A 23317-nucleotide genomic window follows, 5' to 3' on the forward strand; every position below is an offset into this window, starting at 1 on the left:
TACAATTGGCTACATATTTGAGGGAATTAAATGACAGAGCCCGGAAGGAAAACCTTACGGGTTAGAAACAAATCAAAATATCAAATTATTCCTCAATAATGAAACCTCCGGTCAGACATCTCGAACTGCACGTTAGCTGATGGATGATCTGTGGTCTCCACGGGGTATGTACTACTCGGTGGAGTTATTCAGGGTCTTGGCAGACGACAGCGACTGACGGGGAACCCCCGCATTTTAAATGACAATAGTTTGGGAATTTTGGCAGCTTGATGCCACGGCGGGAAATTTGTAACCAATGAAGCAAACAATATTGCATTGGAGAGTGTAATAGTTATTACGGACGAAATGTCCTGTAAGTTGTTAGGGACTGTTATGTATGGATTCAATTGGGTTGTAACCCCAAAAGTTGACTGTATTGAATGTGCAAGTGGTGTTATTGCAAAGTAGAAAAACAAACAAACAAATAATGGCAAGTATACACTCCATGCTGTAAGGAAAATGATAACGGACAAAAGGGGTTTGAAGAAAACTGAGTATTGTCTCATGTAAACCGGGGCTGGCAGACTACATGGTTCAGTACAATGTTAGTGTGAGGAAGTCAGGAATAAAAACTGGATTGATTGAAGCTTCTGCAATCCATAAAGCAAGATAATCAGTGGATAGTACATGATATCATAATTTACAATTCCAATGCGAAACGGAAAGCACTTCCATTAAAAAAAAAATACCAGTGAGGGATGAAAACCTTTTTGGTCGCTGATGGACTGAGTTGTGTGCTGTTTCTAAGGGACATGAGGAAGCTTTTACGGTGCTGCTACCCCAAGGTAATCAGATGCCTTGGAGGTAGTGGAACACACGGATATAGCTATTGTGTTACCTTCCTGAGTAGCAACAGCTATGGTTCACGGTGATTGGACTTGAGGCAAGAACAATACAAAGAGTCTATCGCCACTGGTCTGCGGGATGGATGAATTTACAGTTGATTTCCGTACACAGTTTACAAATCACGACATGTACACACACATGACAAGGATTGGGGATAGCTGCTAGTCAGTACAACTAGAAGGGGGATATAAACCCTACAGTAGGATTCAGCTCAGAGTCAGCTCTCATAGCTCGGTCATGGGGTTTTACCTGATGCATGGATTGATAATACTTGTTATTATAATTCTATATTGTATAAACATTGGATGCCTTAATATGTGTTGTAAGGTGACTATGGCTCGGATGATGCCGATAGACTCGACCCATTACCACTCACCAAGATGACATCCCATTACTGGCGGATGGAACCCGGACGGAGAGCCAGTGGCTGTAAAAATGTGATGAAGTGTTTATGTACGGAATGTAATGAATTGCGGGACGGTCTTTCAGACCAGACATTGATGCGGATTATTAACCCGGGGATGTTTATAATGGACACTGGGAGTTGTGTGCCTAACCAAACTCCAAATTTGGACCGAGACAACAACAGGACTATTGTTGGTCTGGCGAATTGCTAGCACACTTTTTGACCATTAGGGGGAATACCTACCCACACATTTCTCTAGTGATAGAGACCCTCGAGGCAGAGGTGAAAGAAAATATAACATGTCTGTTCTCCACCTGCATTGAACGGAGGTGTAGCGTAACCCAGACGTCAGGCCAATGCATCTGCACAACGACACCGGTGTCCCGTTGTCGGCGGGTAGCGGAAGGGAATGTTGGTTAGGAGGCGGCATAGTAGTTATCATAGAATGATAAAAGGAGAGAATGAGGAATTGAACTAAAGAAAAGAGCATTGGACTGGGATGATCAGTTAGAATAGTGCATTATGGACATTAATTTGGGTTGCAGGGAGTGAACAAAGAGATGGGCAAAGCATGGGGAGGGGTGGCTATCAGGACTGGCTCTTTGCACAAAGGATGCTGGGAGGCAGAGGCCCAGAGGAAGGAAAGGATTGTGTAATGAGCCTATCAGAATCAGTGGCAATTAGATTATATGACCAGGTCAAGGAAAGGGCCTATCGGAATCTTGTATTCGTGTATGTGGAACTTGATACTGCATGAATGTATATGAGACCACATGTGTTGCCTCCCTTTGTCTCACTCGCTCTGGGAGTTTCAAGAGACATGGGTCTCCTGCCTTTATCAGAGGGAGTGTAAGTTGCAAGCTGTTTGAAATAAACTAAAGGAATTTCTAAATCCGAACTCAGGTTTTGGTTGAGACCAGACTGGACAGAAAGAACTCAACTTCTTCACTTATACAGGAGCTTGGTGAGATCATAAGACCATATCTGGAATATTATGTGCTTTTTTGGGTCTCCTTAGCGGAGGAAGCAGTGCAGTGAAGGTTTAATAAGCTGATTCCTAAGATGGTGGGACAGACGTATGAGGAGAGATTGAGACGGTTAGGATTATATTCACTGGAGTTCAGAAGAATGAAGGGGAATCTTATAGAAACATATAAAATCATAACCGGACTAGACCGGGTAGATGCAGGAAGGATGTTGCCAGTGGTGGGGGAGTCCAGAACTGTTGAGGATACGGGGTAGACCATTTAGTACTGAGATGAGGAGAAATGTCTTCATCCAAAGAGTGGTGAGCCTGAGGAATTAGCTACTACATAAGTAGTTAAGGCCAAAACATTATGTTTTCAAGAAGGAGTTAGATGTGACTCTTGGGGTGAAAGGGATCAAAGGATATGGGGGTGAAAGGGATCAAAGGATATGGGGGTAAGGCTATTGAGTTGGATGATCAGCCATGATCATAATGAATGGCCTACTCTTGTTACTATTTTCCAAGTTTTTATGTAAGTTCTGTCTTGACCAATTCTTGAGTTGGCAAATTTTCATTAATTGCTTATGTTGATAAGTGGGGCTATCAAGAAATAATATTTTCATTGTCGCTGAATTTTCCATTTTTAGCTAATTTGTCATCTCTTACCTTATTCGCTACAGAATTCTGTTCCAGAACTACATTAAGCTTTTCATTAGTGTTTAGATTAGAACATCAAAATAGTTGAAAGAGATGGAGGAGCAAATTTGTCGGCAAATTACAGAAAGTGTGAGAACTCAGGTTAATGGTGAGAGGGAATTAATTTAACCTTCAATTGTATATTAATTTAAACTGGGATGGGAACAGTGATCAATGAGCATCCAAAACTAAAGCTTCCGGAATGGCTAGAGATATAGAAGTTAAAATGAAATCAGGAAAGGAAGTTTATGATAGTTGGAAGGTTCATAATACAGTAGAGAAACAACTGAAGAAAGAAATTACACAAGAGATCTGTAGGAATGTGGGAACAGGAGTTGGCCATTCAGCCCCTCAAGCCTGTCCTGCCATTCAATGAGACCATGGCTGATCTGTGACCTAACTCCATATACTTGCCTTTGGCCCATATCCCTTAATATCTTTGCTTAACAAAAATCTATCGAGGACTTCCGGTTGTGGCCATGCCTGAATATGTCGCACGTTTGGCAGCTCCCGCCGGGAACGGACTTTAGGGCTCTCTAGAGGGGCCCCAATGGCACTTGTTCGACGGCTTCCAGTGTGGGAAGGTGACAGCAAGGTCTCCCCGACAGTATATGGATTGGACCAGGAGTGGAGAGGTGAAAAAAGGGATCTTGGAGCAGCAAAAAGTGAGAGGGAGAAAAAGCAAGATGGCGGCGGGTGGAGACCAAGCAGCATGGGCGCAGTGGTCGCAGGAGCAGCAGGAGTTTCTTAAACGCTGCTTTGAGGAGCTGAAGACAGAAATGCTGGCGCCAATGAAGGCGGCGACTGAGAAGCTAGTGAGGGCCCAGGGAGCGGCGATCCGGGAGGTGCGGCAGAAAGCCTCGGAGAACGAGGATGAGATCTTGGGCCTGGCGGTGAAGGTGGAGGTACATCAGACGCTGCACAAGAGGTGGGCGGAAAGATTTGAGGACCTGGAGAATAGGTCGAGGAGGAAGAATCTTCGGATTCTGGGTCTCCCTGAAGGAGTTGAGGGGCCCGATACCGGGGCATATGTGAGCACGATGCTCAATTCGCTGATGGGCGCGGGAGCCTTCCCGAGCCCCCTGGAGCTAGATGGGGCTCATCGGGTCCTGGCAAGGAGACCCAAGGCCAACGAGCCGCCACGGGCTGTAGTGGTGAGGTTACACCGCTTTATGGATAGAGAGTGTGTCTTGAGATGGGCCAAGAAAGAGCGGAGCAGCAGGTGGGAGAACACGGAGATCCGAATCTACCAGGACTGGAGTGCAGAGTTGGCCAAGAAGAGAGCTGGCTTTAATCGGGCCAAGGCGGTGCTCCATCAGAAGGGGGTGAAGTTCGGTATGCTGCAGCCAGCGCGATTGTGGGTCACATTCCAAGATCGGCACCACTATTTCGAAACGCCTGAGGAGGCTTGGAGCTTCATACAGACTGAAAAGTTGGACTCAAATTGAGGGTCTGTGGTTGTGGGGGGATGTCTGCTGTATATATGGTTTTAACTACGTGTAGGGAATGTTCCCTTGGTTGGGTGCTGGATGGGGATGGGTGAAGGGATTTGATGGCGAGACTGTGGGCGCCGGTGTTGGAGGGAGAGGAGGCCCGGGGATGGGGGAATTGAGATAAGGCCGCAAAAGGAGCTGCGCGGGAGGGGGGGGGCCTCAGGAAAGCACGGGCTTTTTCCCGCATTAAGGAAGGACGGCGGTGGGGGTCGGAGGAGCGCACTCTGACTGCAAGGGGGGATTCCCGCACTGGGGGGGTCGATGGGAAGGCGGGTGAGGCCGGGCTCAGCAGCTGACTTACGGGAGTGTTATGGGGGCGCAAAAGAGCTAGATCTGGATCTAGTAGGGGGGGTATAGGGTTGCTGCTGCATTGGCCAATGGGGAACTGGAAATAGGAGAGGTGGTCGCGGCGGGGGTCCGCCGTCTGGGGGACTGGAGGGTGCGGGAGGCGCGGGCACGTGACTGGCGTAGAAAAGGAGATGGCTAGTCGGCGGTGGGGGGGGGGGGTGAGAAGCCCCCCAATCCGGCTGATAACTTGGAATGTGAGGGGCCTGAGTGGGCCGGTTAAGAGGGCCCGAGTGTTCGCGCACTTAAAGGGACTGAATGGAGACGTGGTCATGCTTCAGGAGACACATTTGAAGGTGGCAGACCAGGTCAGGTTGAGAAAGGGATGGGTAGGACAGGTATTCCATTCGGGGCTGGATGCGAAGAACAGAGGGGTTGCAATACTGGTGGGGAAGCGGGTGTCGTTTGAGGCCAAGAATATTGTAGTGGATAATGGAGGTCGATACGTGATGGTGAGCGGTAGGTTGCAGGGGGTGTAGGTGGTATTGGTAAACGTATACGCCCCGAATTGGGATGATGCCGGATTTATGAAGCGCATGCTGGGTCGGATTCTGGACCTGGAGGCAGGAAGCTTGATAATGGAGGGGGATTTCAACACGGTGCTGGATCCAGCATTAGATCGCTCCAGATCCAAGATGTGAAAGAGGCCGGCTGCGGCCAAGGTGCTTAGGGGGTTTATGGACCAGATGGGGGGAGTGGATCCATGGAGGTTTGCTAGGGAATTCTCATTCTTTTCCTAAGTACATAGAGCCTACTCCCGGATAGATTTTTTTGTTTTGAGTAGAGCGCTAATCCCGAAAGTGGAAGGAACGGAGTATTCGGCCATAGCCATCTCAGACCACGCCCCGCACTGGGTGGAGCTGGAGTTAGGAGAGGAGAGGGACCAGCGCCCGCTGTGGCGTCTTGATGTGGGATTACTGGCGGATGAGGAGGTGTGCGGGAGGGTGCGGGGGTGCATTATGAGATACTTGGAGGCCAATGACAACGGAGAGGTGCAGGTGGGGGTAGTCTGGGAGGCGTTGAAGGCGGTGGTCAGGGGAGAGTTAATCTCCATTAGGGCCCACAGGGAGAAGAGAGAGGGCAGGGAGAGGGAGAGGTTGTGGGGGAGATCTTAAGGGTGGACAGGAGATATGCAGAGGCCCCCGAGGAGGGACTACTTAGGGAGCGGCAAAGCCTCCAGACGGAGTTTGACCTGTTGACCACAGGGAAAGCAGAGGCACAGTGGAGGAAAGCACAGGGGGCGACGTACGAGTATGGGGAGGAGGCGGCAGCGAGGGAGATAGGTGGAGTTAAGGATAGCAGGGGGAATACGGTGGGTTGAGGGTAAATGAGGTATTTAAGGACTTCTGTGAGGAGCTGTACAGATCTGAGCCCCCAGCGGGGGAAGAGGGAATGCGACGATTTTTGGATCAACTGAGGTTCCCGAGGGTGGAGAAGCAGGAGGTGGCTGGTTTAGGGGCGCCAATTGGGTTGGAGGAGCTGGTTAAAGGATTGGGGAACATGCAGGCGGGGAAGGCCCCGGGGCCAGATGGGTTCCCGGTTGAGTTTTATAAGAAATATGTGGACCTGCTAGGCCTGTTGTTAGTGAGGACTTTCAATGAGGCATGGGAGAGGGGGACCCTGCCCCCGACAATGTCCAAGGCGCTGATCTCGCTGATTCTGAAGCGGGAGAAGGACCCACTGCAATGTGGGTCGTATAGACCGATCTCGCTCCTCAATGTGGATGCTAAGTTGTTGGCAAAAGTGCTGGCTACAAGAATTGAGGACTGTGTCCCTGGGGTGATTCATGAGGACCAGACATGATTTGTAAAGGGCAGGCAGCTAAACACTAATGTGCGGAGGCTCCTCAACGTGATTATGATGCCATCGGTGGAGGGAGAGGCGGAGGTAGTGGCAGCTATGGATGCGGAGAAGGCCTTTGACTGGGTGGAGTGGGAGTATCTGTGGGAAGTGTTGCGGAGGTTTGGGTTTGGGGAGGAGTTTATCAGTTGGGTCAGGCTCCTATATAGAGCCCCGGTGGCGAGTGTGGCTACGAACCGGCGGAGGTCAGAGTACTTTCGGCTGTACCGAGGGACGAGGCAGGGGTGCCCCTTGTCCCCCTTGTTGTTTGCATTGGCAATTGAGCCTTTAGCCATGGCACTAAGGGAGTCCAGGAAATGGAGGGGGTTGGTCCGAGGGGGAGAGGAACATCGGGTGTCGCTGTATGTGGACGACCTGTTGCTGTATGTGGCAGATATTAATTAGAGATAGTATAACAGCTGCAGAAAGGCAGTTCGAGGAGTATCACCCTATTGAGGTAGTATGGGTTGAAGTCAGAAATAGGAAAGGAGCAGTCACCTTGTTAGGAGTTTTCTATAGGCCCCCCAATAGTAACAGAGATGTGGAGGAACAGATTGGGAAACAGATTTTGGAAAGGTGCAGAAGTCATAGGGTAGTAGTCATGGGCGACTTTAACTTCCCAAATATTGAGTGGAAACTCTTTAGATCAAATAGTTTGGATGGGGTGGTGTTTGTGCAGTGTGTCCAGGAAGCTTTTCTAACACAGTATGTAGATTGTCCGACCAGAGGAGGGGCAATATTGGATTTAGTACTGGGTAATGAACCAGGGCAAGTGATAGATTTGTTAGTGGGGGAGCATTTTGGAGATAGTGACCACAATTCTGTGACTTTCACTTTAGTAATGGAGAGGGATAGGTACGTGCAACAGGGCAAGGTTTACAATTGGGGGAAGGGTAAATACGATGTTGTCAGACAAGAATTGAAGTGCATAAGTTGGGAACATAGGCTGGCAGGGAAGGACACAAGTGAAATGTGGAACTTGTTCAAGGAACAGGTGCTACGTGTCCTTGATATGTATGTCCCTGTCAGGCAGGGAAGAGATGGTCGAGTGAGGGAACCATGGTTGACAAGAGAGGTTGAATGTCTTGTTAAAAGGAAAAAGGTGACTTATGTAAGGCTGAGGAAACAAGGTTCAGACAGGGCATTGGAGGGATACAAGATAGCCAGGAGGGAACTGAAGAAAGGGATTAGGAGAGCTAAGAGAGGGCATGAACAATCTTTGGCGGGTAGGATCAAGGAAAACCCCAAGGCCTTTTACACATATGTGAGAAATATGAGAATGACTAGAGCGAGGGTAGGTCCGATCAAGGACAGTAGCGGGAGATTGTGTATGGAGTGTGAAGAGATAGGAGAGGTCTTGAATGAGTATTTTTCTTCTGTATTTACAAATGAGAGGGGCGATATTGTTGGAGAGGACAGTGTGAAACAGATTGGTAAGCTCGAGGAAATACTTGTCAGGAAGGAAGATGTGTTGGGCATTTTGAAAAACTTGAGGATAGACAAGTCCCCCGGGCCTGACGGGATATATCCAAGGATTCTATGGGAAGCAAGAGATGAAATTGCAGAGCCGTTGGCAATGATCTTTTCGTCCTCATTGTCAACAGGGGTGGTACCAGGGGATTGGAGAGTGGCGAATGTCGTGCCCCTGTTCAAAAAAGGAACTAGGGATAACCCTGGGAATTACAGGCCAGTTAGTCTTACTTCAGTGGTAGGCAAAGTAATGGAAAGGGTACTGAAGGATAGGATTTCTGAGCATCTGGAAAGACACTGCTTGATTAGGGATAGTCAGCACGGATTTGTGAGGGGTAGGTCTTGCCTTACAAATCTTATTGAATTCTTTGAGGAGGTGACCAAGCATGTGGATGAAGGTAAAGCAGTGGATGTAGTGTACATGGATTTTAGTAAGGCATTTGATAAAGTTCCCCATGGTAGGCTTATGCAGAAACTAAGGAGGCATGGGATAGTGGGAAATTTGGCCAGTTGGATAACGAACTGGCTAACCGATAGAAGTCAGAGAGTGGTGGTGGATGGCAAATATTCAGCCTGGATCCCAGTTACCAGTGGCGTACCGCAGGGATCAGTTCTGGGTCCTCTGCTGTTTGTGATTTTCATTAATGACTTGGATGAGGGAGTTGAAGGGTGGGTCAGTAAATTTGCAGACGATACGAAGATTGGTGGAGTTGTGGATAGTACGGAGGGCTGTTGTCGGCTGCAAAGAGACATAGATAGGATGCAGAGCTGGGCTGAGAAGTGGCAGATGGAGTTTAACCCTGAAAAGTGTGAGGTTGTCCATTTTGGAAGGACAAATATGAATGCGGAATATAGGGTTAACGGTAGAGTTCTTGGCAATGTGGAGGAGCAGAGAGATCTTGGGGTCTATGTTCATACATCTTTGAAAGTTGCCACTCAAGTGGATAGAGCTGTGAAGAAGGCCTATGGTGTGCTCGCGTTCATTAACAGAGGGATTGAATTTAAGAGCCGTGAGGTGATGATGCAGCTGTACAAAACTTTGGTAAGGCCACATTTGGAGTACTGTGTACAGTTCTGGTCGCCTCATTTTAGGAAGGATGTGGAAGCTCTGGAAAAGGTGCAAAGAAGATTTACCAGGATGTTGCCTGGAATGGAGAGTAGGTCTTACGAGGAAAGGTTGAGGGTGCTAGGCCTTTTCTCATTAGAGCGGAGAAGGATGAGGGGCGACTTGATAGAGGTTTATAAGATGATCAGGGGAATAGATAGAGTAGACAGTCAGAGACTTTTTCCCCAGGTGGAACACACCATTACAAGGGGACATAAATTTAAGGTGAAAGGTGGAAGATATAGGAGGGATATCAGAGGTAGGTTCTTTACCCAGAGAGTAGTGGGGGCATAGAATGCACTGCCTGTGGAAGTAGTTGAGTCGGAAACATTAGGGATCTTCAAGCAGCTATTGGATAGGTACATGGATGATGGTAAAATGATATAGTGTAGATTTATTTGTTCTTAAGGGCAGCACGGTAGCATTGTGGATGGCGCAGTTGCTTCGCAGCTCCATGGTCCCGGGTTCGATTCCGGCTTAGGTCGTTGTCTGTGCGGAGTCTGCGCGTCCTCCCCGTGTCTGCGTGGGTTTCCTCCGGGTGCTCCGGTTTCCTCCCACAGTCCAGAGATGTGCGGGTTAGGTGAATTGGCCAATGATAAATTGCCCTTAATGTCCAAATTGCCCTTGGTGTTGGGTGGAGGTGTTGAGTTTGGGTATGGTGCTCTTTCCAAGAGCCGGTGCAGACTCAAAGGGCCGAATGGCCTCCTTCTGCACTGTAAATTCAATGATAATCTATGATTAATCTAGGACAAAGGTTCGGCACAACATCGTGGGCCGAAGGGCCTGTTCTGTGCTGTATTTTCTATGTTCTATGTTCTAGATCCAGTGGAGGGGATGGTGGAGGTCATGCGGATCCTAAGGGAGTTTGGGGACTTCTCGGGCTATAAGCTCAACGTAGGGAAAAGTGAGCTCTTTGTGGTGCATTCAGGGGACCAGGGAAGGGGGATAGACAACCTACCATTGAAGAGGGCGGAAAGGAACTTTCGGTACTTGGGGATCCAGGTGGCTGGGAGCTGGGGGGCCCTGCACAAGCTCAATTTGACGCGGTTGGTGGAGCAGATGGAGGAGGATTTCAAAAGATGGGATGTGCTGCCACTCTCGCTAGCGGGCAGGGTACAGTCGGTTAAAATGACGGTCCTCCCGAGGTTTCTCTTTGTGTTCCAGTGCCTTCCCATTATGATTCCCAAGGCCTTTTTCAAACGGGTAGGTAGGAGTATCATGGGTTTTGTGTGGGCAAATAAGACCCCGAGGGTAAAGAGGGTGTTTCTGGAGCGTAGTAGAGACAGGGAAGGCTGGCGCTGCCGAATCTGTGCGGCTACTATTGGGCAGCCAACGTGGTGATGATCCGTAAGTGGGTAATAGAGGGAGAGGGGGCGGCATGGAAGAGGTTGTAGATGGCGTCTTGCAGGGGCACGATCTGAGGGCACTGGTGACGGCACCGCTGCCGCTCTCGCCGACAAGGTGCACCACGAGTCCGGTGGTGGCGGCAACATTGAAGACCTGGGGGCAGTGGAGACGGCATAGAGGCAAGACGGGAGCCTCGGTTTGGTCCCCGATTCGGGAGAACCATCGGTTCGTCCCGGGAGGGATGGACGGGGGTTTTTGGAGCTGGCATCGGGCAAGGATCAGAAGAATGGGGGACCTGTTTATAGATGGGACGTTTGCGAGCCTAGGGGCGCTGGAGGAGAAGTTTGGGTTACCCCCGGGAAATGCGTTCAGGAATATGCAAGTGAAGGCGTTTGTGAGGCGGCAGGTGAGGGAATTCCCGGCGCAGAGGATTCAGGACAGGGTGATTTTGGGTGTATGGGTCGGAGATGGCAAGGTTTCGGCGATCTATCAAGAGATGAAAGAAGAGGAGGAGGTTTCGGTAGAGGAGCTAAAGGGCAAGTGGGAGGAGGAGCTTGGGGAGGAGATTGATGAGGGTCTGTGGGCTGATGCCCTGAGTAGCGTTAACTCCTATTCCTCTTGCGCCAGGCTCAGCTTAATACAATTTAAGGTTACTCACAGAGCGCATATGACAGGGGCGAGGTTGAGTAGGTTCTTTGGGATGGAGGACAGGTGTGGGAGGTGCTCGGGAAGCTTGGCGAATCACGTCCACATGTTCTGGTCATGCCCGGCACTGGATGGGTTCTGGAGGGTTTTCACGAGGACTATGTCCAAGGTGGTGAAAGTCCAGGTCAAGCCGAGTTGGGGGTTGGCAATATTTGGGGTAACGGACGAACCGGGAGTGCAGGAGGCGAAAGAGGCCGGTATTCTGGCCTTTGCGTCCCTGGTAGCCCGGCTACCGGATCTCACTATTATGGAAAGACGTGAAGCCCCCCAGTGTGGAAGCCTGGATAAATGACATGGCAGGGTTCATTAAGCTGGAGAGGATAAAGTTTGCCTTGAGAGTGTCTGTGCAGGGGTTCTTCAGGCAGTGGCAACCGTTCCTAGACTATCTCGCGGAGCGCTAGGAGGAGGTCAGCAGCAGCAGCAGCAACCCGGGGGAGGGGGGGTGTCTCTGTCGGGGGGGTATTTGCGCGGGTGGGGGGGGGGGGTTCCCCAAGGGTACTTTTGAATGTCATATGGGGGGTTAATATATGCGGGAGAAACCCAATGTATAAGTCGTTTATTATTTTTGATTGTGGTGTTTGTGTTCTTTTTGTTATGGGGGGGGTTTGTTTGTCAAAAAATTTTGTTGGAAAAATTTGAATAAACATATTTTTTTTTAAAAATCTATCTATCTCAGATTTAAAATTAACAACCAATCTATTTTTAATTGCTGTTTGTGAGAGAGAGTTGCAAACCTCTACCACCCTTTTTGAGTGAAGAAGTGCTCCTTAACATCTCCGCTGCATGGTCTAGCCCTAATATTTAGTCTATACCAGATGAGTGGCTAACATAAAGGGGAATCCAAAAGAAACAAATGATCAAAAAAATGTGGAATGTAAAGAAATCTTGTGGAGATAGAATCCATTACTGAGGTATTAGATGACTATTTTGTATCTCCTGATGTTTTATTCAAGAATGCTGCCAAAAGTAGCAGTGAAGGAGAAGGCAGTAGTGATGTTGGATAGGATAAAATAGATAAAGAAGATGTACTTAAAGAATTGGCTGTCTTCAAAGTAGTAGAGCCAAAGCAGCTAAGAAAAGTAAGGGTGGAAATTATAGAGGCTTTAACCACATATTTCCAATCCTCATTGGATATAGAGGTTGTGGCAGTGGATTGGAGGATTGCAGAGGTGATACCCCTGCTTTTTTTTTAAGAGGGAAGGACTTAAACATAGCAACTACAGGCCAATTAACCGAACACCAGTGGTGGAGAAACTTGGAGACAATAAACTGGGAAAATTTAGTTTGATAAATGGAAGTCAGCACAGATTTAATAAATGCAGTATATGACTCAACACTGGCCAAGCCTCAGTTGAAGAATTGTGCTAATTTTGAGCAGCACAATTTAGGATGATGTCATGACTTTGGACAGGATGTACAATAGAATCATCAGCTGATTACTGGCGTGTATTAAGAATGATATAATGGCACTAGTCATTTGTAAGACATTGTGCAAAAAAAATTGAGTTTATTTATTAAGAACAGTCACATATAAACATATATACATGGATAGAAAGCTTGAGGACATCAACAACAGGGCTCCAAGCTGAAGTGAAACTATGGGTGCGTCACATGACACACTTCACTTAAAGTGATAGCATTTTGCTATTTATAATAGACAAATTACAATATCCCTTTTTCTTCTTAAAGCTGCCTTCTTCCCTTCCAATTGGGTATACTATCAGTACATGTCTAGATATTATTACACAAGTGTATAGAACAGATTAATGTACAAGTCTAAAGCATGGAGATAATCTACTGGTATGCCCAGATCTTGTAATGGTAACTTGGTCTGGAGGTTTTTTAAATTGCTCACAGTGATCTGTCGGATTGTCATTCTTGAATGTTGTTCTTGGTTATGTTTGGAATCTTGTCCTTATGCGGTAGGACTTGGACAGTGGTTCAAGGTCTGAAATGGATTTGATTTGTTCTCAGTTACGCCTCACCTTTGCACTTTTGTGTGTGGTGATTTCATAGATCTGTGGTTCTGGAAAAATCCTCCCATCACTGTGGCTGGTGGTCAATTACTGAAACCAGGTTACGGCTGAAGCACAGAAAATGGTCTCTGTCCAGATTAAATACCTGGCCTCATCTACACTGTTCCTACTGGAATGTCTAGCATCACATACAGGACTGACTCATCTCTGTCTGCCTATCCCTTGTGTAAAGTTAACTCCACTGGAAAAGTGAATTATACATCATCAGTTACCAGTCTGCCAACCTCTGAAGAAATACCTCATTGGACTTTGCCTCTGGACTTTGGACACACATCAAACAATAAGTGCAAACAACCCGATTGGGAGCAGAATATCATAGTAAGCGCCTTTAGCCGGATGTTTCCCGGCACTCATTGCCGAGAAACACCACGTTATCGAAGGCCATTCGGTGAAATAAGGGGCCTCAGCTGGGAATGCACTTAACCTCGTTTTCTGCACTCTCTCGACCTCCCAACATGGCCCCTGAACCCCACTAAAGCCAAGCTCTCCTATTAGGGGCCACTCTTCCCACCCCCCATCCCCCCTCGCGCAACCGCATAGTGCCACCCTGCCTTGAGGGCAAGCACCTAGGGGGCTCCAATCCCCTGGGAGACCACCATGAGTGCAGTTCCGTCTGATCCCCCTTTGTGGTGACCAGGACTGACTGGCACTTGCCCGTGATCTCCAAGGCGAGAGGGTTAGACCCCAATGCTTAGGGTCGATCGTGGGAGTGCATATTAGAGTGTAACGAGCTGTCTCACTCAAAGGTGCACATTTGCCAAAAAGTCATCCACCCACAATGGATGTGGTTCACATCGCAACATCGTGGTAGATTTTGAGGCATGCGCTGCCTTTCAGGCGTAATGTGGCCGGTAGATCGCGCCCCAATATTCTTCTCTGGTCTTTGCCCTGTAAGTCTTTCTTTATCTAGCCCTCTTTTGATGAATGTGTGTGTTATGGGCGAGGCGTTTTCAGAACCCCAAAATGTATCATGGAGTTCAACCAACCTCTCCCTTTAATCTTTTTGTTGCTTTTCCTAGCACATGGCTTGTTCCCTAGGTGTGGGATTACAATTATGAACACATGGGTTTTTAAACACAAAACAATGTTTATATCATGAACTCAATTTAACAGCTTAAATAAACATTGTATCTCTTAACACCCCTTATTTCAAAGATAACTCAGAAAATATTGCAACAGTAAATAATTCCTTAAAATGTTCCTTCAAACTTCCAAGAGACTTAACACCTTTAAACAGAATCACATCAGGTTAAAGGCTTTACTATTATGAGTTTAAATCACCCAAATGATCCAAAGATAGTCTTTCATGGCAGAGATCCAGCTCACTACAAACACAGACACCCCCAAGCTCTTTTCAAACTGCAAAATGGCTGACCTGACCTCCGCTCCACCTACTCTCTGACATCACTTTTCTTAAAGGTACATTGCTTAAACATCCAAGTCTTAAAGGTATTCTCACATGACAAGTGAAAAGGAGGCAACATTGCTACCCTCCTCCCATATTTGAATGTGGAAGCAAACTCTTTGAGTTCATTGCATCTCGAGTTTGTTTTGGGGCAGTACTGGTTTTGCCAAATCTTCTCCAGTGCATTATGGACAGAGATTTTGAAGCAAGTGCAATTTGTTTGCCTTTTGTAGTTTGTACATTCTCAGAACTTTCTGTGCAGCACCCCGAAAATGTGCTGGGGAATCCCCATTGAAAGTTCCCAGGTAAGGGTTTATACGACAATTGCCCAGAAACACAAAGTTGCTGTGGGCAATTGCCCTGCACTTGGATCAAAGCCCCGCTCTGATCGCATCTCTCTCTCTCTCTCTCTCTTTCTCCCCCCCCCCCCTGCCAATACTAGACATTTGGCATTTCCTTGGTGCATGCAGAAGGCCACACTTCCCAAATGTATCTCTATATTTGGGTGTTTTAATAAATTTAACAATTGAAGCTGTTACTTGGGCCTTGTACGCTATGTAGGCCTGTGGGGAACACTTTGTACCTGTGTCCTTGAGCAACTCTTTGCTATACATTTTGGGCTTGTCCAGCAGATCTTTCTAGAATGCTTCCATGGGAGTGGATACCATCACCAACTCTCTTTTGTCTGCTAATTCTGCTTTTGAAAAATCATATCGCGTACCCTTTCCAAGCATCTGCTGACAAAGTGTGTTCTGTCGGCTGTTGTCAAAATGACATGAGCTCTAGTTAATGAATATCAAAGATTTTGAACCAATCTTCCAATTTAATCTATATTTTTTGGGCGCCCTTTAGCTCTGCCTGTGCTGGTGGTTTTTATGGCTAACTTTTCAGGTTCAGATACACCTGGATCAAGAAACCATATCTCTGTACACTGTTTAAACGTTTTCAATTTGGATGTTAGATCATTCACATTTAAACTGGGGAATTTTGTGGACATTTTGACAATATCCCTTTGACCTTTTTTCATCTATAATGGGACTAGCCACTTTCATGTGCTTTGCCAAAGCTCCACCGATTATAATTGCAGCCTCTCTGGCCTGATTTTTATAATGTTTTTTTTTCTTGTTGCACCCTCCCTTGCTCATTATCTATCCAGCCCACATCCTGGTTGCATTCTTTTACCAACTGAGCTAATCCGGTGCTGGTCTTCTTCGTGCATTGTCTTATTCACCACAAGAGATCCGCCTGTTTATCAACTCTCTATTTGATCACTATCCTGACATTGTGCCTTCAAATCTTTTCTGTGTGGTCACCATGCTGTGATTTTAGCATCCTGATGCTGCGGCTCCGTTGCTGTCTAACCAAAATGTTGAGTGCCGTCTCACGCCTTGCAGCCCGATCTCAAACTATTCATTACGTTATACCTGTACTGAATCTTGTTGCCATCTCATTCCATGTAGCACGATCTAAAATTATTCACCATGTTGTACCTGTACTGAACCTTGCTGCCAGACTGAATACTATGTCATTGAGAATGAACCACAGCTGCCCATGTTGTGGGTGTTGTAATGATATAAAGGCGCCAATTGCATATAAAACATTGTGTAAAAGCATTGTGCATTCCTTTATTAAGAACAGGCATGTGTAAGCATGTATTGCTAGAAAGCCTGAAAACATCAAAGCTGCAGGGCTGTGTTCTGCCCCAGCCAAAGTAAAACTGAGACTGGATCACTTGACAGTTTTCTTCACGTGATGGCATGCTGCTGTTCTTTAAAGGCATATTATGTGGAGAGATTGGAGAAAGTGACCCCTTGGAGAAGAGAGGTTAAGAGGAGATTTGATGCAAGTGTTCAAAATCGTGAATAGTTTTGATGAAGTAAATAACTTTATTGTGACAAAAAGGTTGGCAACCAGAGGGCATAGATTCACGGCAATTGATGAAAGAAGCTGTAAAGCAAGAAGACTTAAATGAGTTGTGATCTGGAATGTACTGCCTGATAAGGTGGCAGATGCAGATTCAGTAGTAACCTTCAAAAGAGAATTTCATTAATAATTGAAGGGGGAAAGTACAAGACAATGGGGAAAGAGGAGAGTGGGATTAATTGAATAGTTCTCAAAAAGACCCAGCACTCGCACAATGAACCAAATGGCTTCCATCTGCATTGTATGATTCAAAGTAAATGTTGTTGTAGTTCAATATAAAACTGAATCCATTTGACTGCAATGACTTGATCATGGGAAGTCAATCTCAACAGTAGACTTGTGAATTTAAATAGGGGGAATTTTCAAATGTGGTACTCTTTTAGTATGTCAAGGTTTTGCGGATGAGCCTCCAGGCCTTTAACTTAGTTGTCAAAATATCTGGAGCTGATAGTTAGTTAACCCAGTGAGTGTGTTGCATAATTGTGCAGCAATGTGAAGCCTTTTGCACAGATAATATTAGTCTTCAATACAAAACTGCAAGACCCTGTAGTTAATCAACAAACCACTGCACAAAAATGTGGCACAACCTGTACAAAAGAAAAGTTAGATCCATGCAGAAATATTCCACACTCCTAAAAGAAAATATAAAGCCCTTCACCACCATTTGTCCTCATTGCCATCAATTCACTGGCACTTAAAAATAGGAAGATTTAGTTTCATCTTTTTAAAGTTTAAGGACTATGGAATTGTTTGTTCCTTATCTACTTATTGAAAAAGAGTGTTGGCTGGTTTTCCAAGCCCAAAGGATTTAAAAGGCTGTATCTCCAATATTCAAATGTTGCCCTCATTAAATGTATAGAACCTATTTCAACAAATTAATTTCAACCACTAACAAAACTAACCATAATTAAAATTGTCCATGATCATTTATTAAAAGAAGCAAGGGCTTCATATGGACCTTCATTGGCCACTCAGCGATGGGCCACCCTTTATGACTTTGATAGGAATCGACTATTTCCTGATAGATCTGATAGGTAAAAGAAGGCTATTTAGTGTAAATATTAAGCCCCAGTTTTAATACCCATTTTAAATTGAGGATTTCGGTACTCATAACCTCGGGTCATGATAAAACACAAGCTTCAACAGAGAAACAAAAAGCCTGTCGGGATCCATGCATAAACTCATTGGAGATTAAAACAACATTTTTACAAAGCAAATATGAAAAAGCCATTGTTCTAACAAACATATTTTCAAAGACAGTTTGACATTAAAACATGAGCTGTGCCAGTAATCAGATCAAGGATGAAGCAGGAACCATAGCAACATGAAGGCACTATTGTTCATAATGTGGATAAAGCGAAGTCAGCAGAAATCCAGTAGAAACTCGTCTTGATAATGGCACAGAATCACATTCTATAACATACACAAATATTCAAACATGAAACATTCAGAGCTTATGTTGCACATTGAGGATTGACAGCTCACCGTCAAATCAAATACATTTGATTCTAACCCGAACCAATTAGGACAACATAGAGGTGTAGATAGATGGCTCAAGACAGATAAGATTTCCTATAAACGTGATGGTCCGTACGGACATCTTTATCCAGGATAATTATATACTTTGATCTAAACTATTCGCTATCTCTATTTTTCATATTTTCACTTTTCCACTCTAACTCTTGAAGTAAATGCAAGCTGTTTTGCTGTAAGCAAGAAACCATTTCTGTATTATTTGAAAGTTAAATTGTGTACAAGTTACTTCTCTTTAAGTCCTTTTGCTAGCAGGACTTTATTAAGAATAGATTTAAGTTTCTCCTAATTGTAATCAAATAGAGACAATAAAGATTCTTGTTTGCAGCCGAGAAGTTTAACTCAAATTTCTACTGAGTTTTAGTGTCGCAAGACCTCACTAATTCTGCATGGTAAATATCATCAGACTTGTTCCAGAGATTTGTTTTTAATCCACTGCATACACAGTTCTAGCCAATGTTTTTGTGTGTTTAGATATTTGCTTAAGATGAAGATGTAATAATGTAAACTTGTGGTTTATTATAGTTCCCACTCTGCCAACTGGATGCCAGTTTTCACAAAGGAAGAACCATGTTCCTGTGATGCAACAAACCCCAGCCAAAACCTTTTTGCAAATGAAGCAAGAGATTGAATTATGCAATCAACACACACCATTAGCTTCAGTTAAAATTTCAGAACATAAAGGTATAGTCAGTTGGTGTTATTTCTTACCAATTTTTGATGTTTGCATTCATTTAAAGTATTGAACTTGATCAAACCCTTAATTTAATCATCAAAAGTTGGAATCGATTTTGTGTGCATAACTACTTTATATGGATGTGTGGCACTATTTTTGGTCAGATAATAATGCCAAGCCATAAGGTGATTAAACCAGCTCAACTCAAGTTGAATATGTAAGACAACATTTAAGCACTATCATTCAGTCATCTCTCTGTGCATTACTTCATTTGGAGTTTAGAGTCCACAATATTAAAAGTAATTCCCCCATGTGTGTTGTAATATACAAGCAGAAATGTTCCTACTGCAAAGTTCCACAATTAGTATCAAGATAACCAAACAGTTAACTTGCCCTGGCTATGTAGATTCAGTGATGAATGTTAGCCAGGATACCAGGAGGACTCCCCTGCTTCTCTTAAGATAGTGCCATGGGATCTTTTGAGGTGCCTGAGAGGGCAGACTTGGTTTATCTGATCAGAAGACAGCACCTTAAAGAGTAGAATTCACTCAACCGTGTGCCCAAGTGTCAGGCTAGATTATATGCTCAAATTGCTGGAATTGAACATGTTCCTACACTTTTCTGAATTGAAGGCAAGAGTGTGACCACCAACCCTGGGCTAACATTCACTATATTCCAAAAAGTGCTGAAAGAATTCAGGTCTAGCAACATCTGTGGAGCGAGTGAAACAGACTCATTTTTTCAAGCTTAATATGACTTCTTTGGATAGGACTTGAAACATTAACTGTGTTTCTCTCTGCATAGATATTACCAGGCTTGAGTTTTTACAGCATTTTGTTTTATTTCAGATTTCCAGCATCTGCAGTATTTTGCTTTTATGCCCTATATTTTATTTGTCTATATATGCAAGAAAATTGTCCTGAATTTAATTAATTAGTTGAGCATGTCTTAGTCGTTACAAACCCCTGTTTATAGACCCAGATTAGACCATTCTAACTGTCCACTAATGTTATCTCTTGGAGTCGAGCACCTGTTCTACTTCCTGGGCAAGACCATTTCATATAAAATAATTTAGTTTATCTGTTTCCATTTTCTTTTAAAACTGGGTGGTTAAATTTGCCTTCCTTTCCAATCTGTTTATGTGCCAAGTGGCAACAGGGATTCCCGAGTGTACCCGAGATGTAAAGAAGTAAAGCCCATGATTGAGTTCAGTGGTAACATGATTGCCATGACCGTGCAGCATGTATGTTTTGTTTAATTGTAGAGCAAAATTGCTGGAGGGAAAGCTGTGGACACTGCAACAAAGGGAGAGGGAAAGTTACCTGGATACATTGTACCAGGAGGCAGTCACACCTCTTAGGACAGAGACTTCTGATTTGCTCAGTGGTCTGGGAGACGAGATTGTATCTGCGAGTGAGCTAGGTAAGGGGACCTAGAGGGAAGAAGCACAGGAACCTCAGCCGTTGCTTTTGCCCAACAGATTTGAGGTCCTTTCAGCTTGTTTGGATGATAGTGGGGTCTGCAGGATGGATGAGCTGACCAACGATGCCACCGTGGTATAGGAAGTGATTCAAGTGGAAGTGCAAGAAGGAACGTAATGGTAGTAGGGGACAGTATAGTAAGGGGAATTGATGCTGTTCTCTGCAGTGCAGAGCGAGAACCTAGAAGGCTTGCATGGTGCCATGGTTGGGGCATCTGCTCAGGGCTGGAAAAGAACCTGCAGGGCGAAAGGGAGAACCCAGTCATCGTAGTTCATATAGTTACCAACGACAAAAGTAGAACTAAGAAAGAGGTTCAGCATAATCAGCATGATGAGCTAAACAACAAATTAAGAAGCACAACCTCAACGGTAATAAGCTCTGGATTATTGCCTGAGCCACATGCAAATTGCCATAGGGCAAATAAAATTAGAAAAATTAATGTGTGGTTAAAAGACTGGCATGGGAGAAGTGGGTTCCAGTTTGTGGGACACCAATATTGGGGAAAGTGGAATCTGTATCATTGGGACTGTCTGCACCTGAATCATGCTGGGGGCAATGTTCTAGCGAGCCGCATAACTAGGGAAGTAGAGAGGGTTTTAAACAGTGGAGGCAAGTGATCGAATTTGGGAAGATGTGGTAAATCAAAGAGTAGAGACAAGACGAGAAAGAAAGATATAAATATGGGAAATGATAGACCGTTACAGGAAGGACAAAGACAATACAAATGACAAAATGAACGGCTCTGTATCTGAATGCACGTAGCATTCGTAACAAAAGCAGATGAACCGAGAGTGATAATAGAAATAAATAAGTACAATCTGATGGCCATTGCAGAGACATAGATTGGGACCTGAATATTGTAGGGTACAAGACATTTAGGAAGAACAGAAAGCTGGAAAATGGTGGAGGGGTGTCTCTGTTAATTAATGATGGTATTAAAACAATAGAGAGGTAGATTCAAGTTCAGGGAACCAGGATGTAGAAACGGTTTGCGCAGATATGAGAAATGATAAAGGCGAGAAGTGGTGTACAGGCTGCTAACCAAAACCATATGGTAGGGCAGAGTATAAAGGAAGAAATAATGGGAGCTTGTCAGAAAGGTACAGCGATAATCTTGGGGGATTTTGCTCTACATATAGACTGGATAGATCAGGGAACCTAGATGAGTTCAGTGTTTTAGGGATAGTTTCTTATAACAGCTCATTTTGAAATCAACCAGAGAGAAGGCTATAATAGACCTGGTATTGTGCAGCGAGACAGAAAAATGAATGATTTCATGGTGAAAATGCGTCTCGGTAGCAGCGACCATAATGTGATTGAATTCAACATCCAGTTTTGAGGGGGATAAGCGTGGTTCTAAGGCCAATATTTTAAACAAGGGCAATTATACAGGCATGAAAGCAGAACTGGCAAATGAGGTTAAATTAAGTAAACTGGCAAAAGGCAGAGGAGGCTTGAGTGTCGAGTGGCTGACTCCTGTTTTTAACTCATTCATAATTCTAATTCATAATTGGAGTCGGAGGAACAGAGTGGTAAAACATTTAGGAGGAAAATAAAATAGACATTGGCGAAAGTCCAGTTCCTCAAGAAGTTGGATTATATAACTTTACTGGAAAACCGTTCTAGAGGCAATTAGTTGTGGAAGATCTAAAGTGTAGTGATGGATGGGGATGCATGATGGTAATTTTACAACCTTCTCAATAGGAGTAATATGACCAGGCATAGCCTCATGCTTTGCTGAGTGTTCAGCATCTCAGTGTGTAATGAGGATCATGGCATAAGAAATGTGACAATTAGAAGATGAACCTCTACTTTCCCGAAATCATGAGGCCTTCCATCCAATCATTCAGTGAGTTTGCTGAAATCAGCAGCGAGCAGCTGTGCTGTGTGGACCCAAGTCTATAGGATTAATCCTTGATCTATTGAGTTAATTGATCTCCGCTGGGGGCAGAAGAGAATACAATAGGTCTTTGCACCTTATTAGGGAAGGAAAATCAAGATACATTCCCGCTCCCAGTTGTTCAGCTATTTCTGCTCGTGATATGTGTGTTTATTTGCAAACATGGGACAGTGACACACGAGGCCTATTGACATAAATAATAATTTTGCAAATACTTGGGGCTGGATTCTCCAATTTTGAGGCCAAGTGTTGGCGTGGGAACTGTGGCATTTTACAACGGCAAGATCGGCGCTGAGCCTCACCAATCCTGGGAACGGTGATGGGCTAGCAGCCGCGCCGGATAAAACATCCGGCTCCCACGACAAAAACAGCTGGAAAATGGCCGGATCCGTGGCCGCACACGGTGACGACCTGCAGCGGTCGCGCCATAAAACATGGTGCCGGCCGTGTGCGAACCTAGTGCCCCCCTGGCCACCTCCCTCCAGCACCCACGGAAGCCCCGCTGGCCAGCAGCAAGGCTCCCAGTTGACTGTGGCGGCACTGGGCACAGTCTGCAGCCACTCCGCTGGGTTCCCGACCGCAGAGACCACAGGTCCCCTGCGCATTCTGGAACACGGCCCATCGGGGGAAGAGCATTAGGGGAGGGCCTTCACGTGACACGCCAATGCTGTTTCAACGGCGTATGGCACGCGACGCCACGATGATATTTTGGAGGGGCGGAGAATAGAAAACCGATGTCAACCCGGCGCCGCTCCCGATTTGGGCATCGGAAGGGATTCTCCATCCGATCGCTAATTACGATATCGGCGTTGGACAACGGAGAATCCCGCCCTTGAACTTTTCGGAGTGTCATAGCATCAGTTGGGCTCAGTTCTTTGTGATAGCTATTTTGTTTGTTTTTAAACTTTAATATCCTTCATATCCAGTGACTGATTTCTGTTCCATCACTTGGCCTATACAATATAACATTCCGTTAGCCTGGTGGATTACTGCTTTGCATAAGTTAGATATATTGAGTAACAAAATTGCTAAAACATTTTTGGGTGCTTGCCAGCAATGCCCACGTTCCATGAATGAATTTTTAAAAAACCTGTGTCACACCCTC

At 45.3% G+C, this 23317-nt stretch overlaps 1 protein-coding gene across 5 annotated transcripts in view; it reads left to right on the forward strand.

Annotated features, from left to right (window-relative positions):
* The window catches only part of mis18bp1 (MIS18 binding protein 1), a 129616-nt gene that overhangs the window by 20565 nt on the left and 85734 nt on the right, over window positions 1-23317 (forward strand). For all 5 annotated transcript variants that reach the window (XM_072491100.1, XM_072491119.1, XM_072491138.1 and 2 more), the window contains one exon: window positions 18681-18839. In XM_072491100.1, the coding sequence (XP_072347201.1) occupies window positions 18681-18839 (159 nt within the window). The remainder of the gene's footprint in view (window positions 1-18680; window positions 18840-23317) is intronic.

The sequence above is a fragment of the Scyliorhinus torazame genome, chromosome 2 (genome assembly GCF_047496885.1).
Source record: "Scyliorhinus torazame isolate Kashiwa2021f chromosome 2, sScyTor2.1, whole genome shotgun sequence".
Taxonomy (NCBI): domain Eukaryota; kingdom Metazoa; phylum Chordata; class Chondrichthyes; order Carcharhiniformes; family Scyliorhinidae; genus Scyliorhinus; species Scyliorhinus torazame.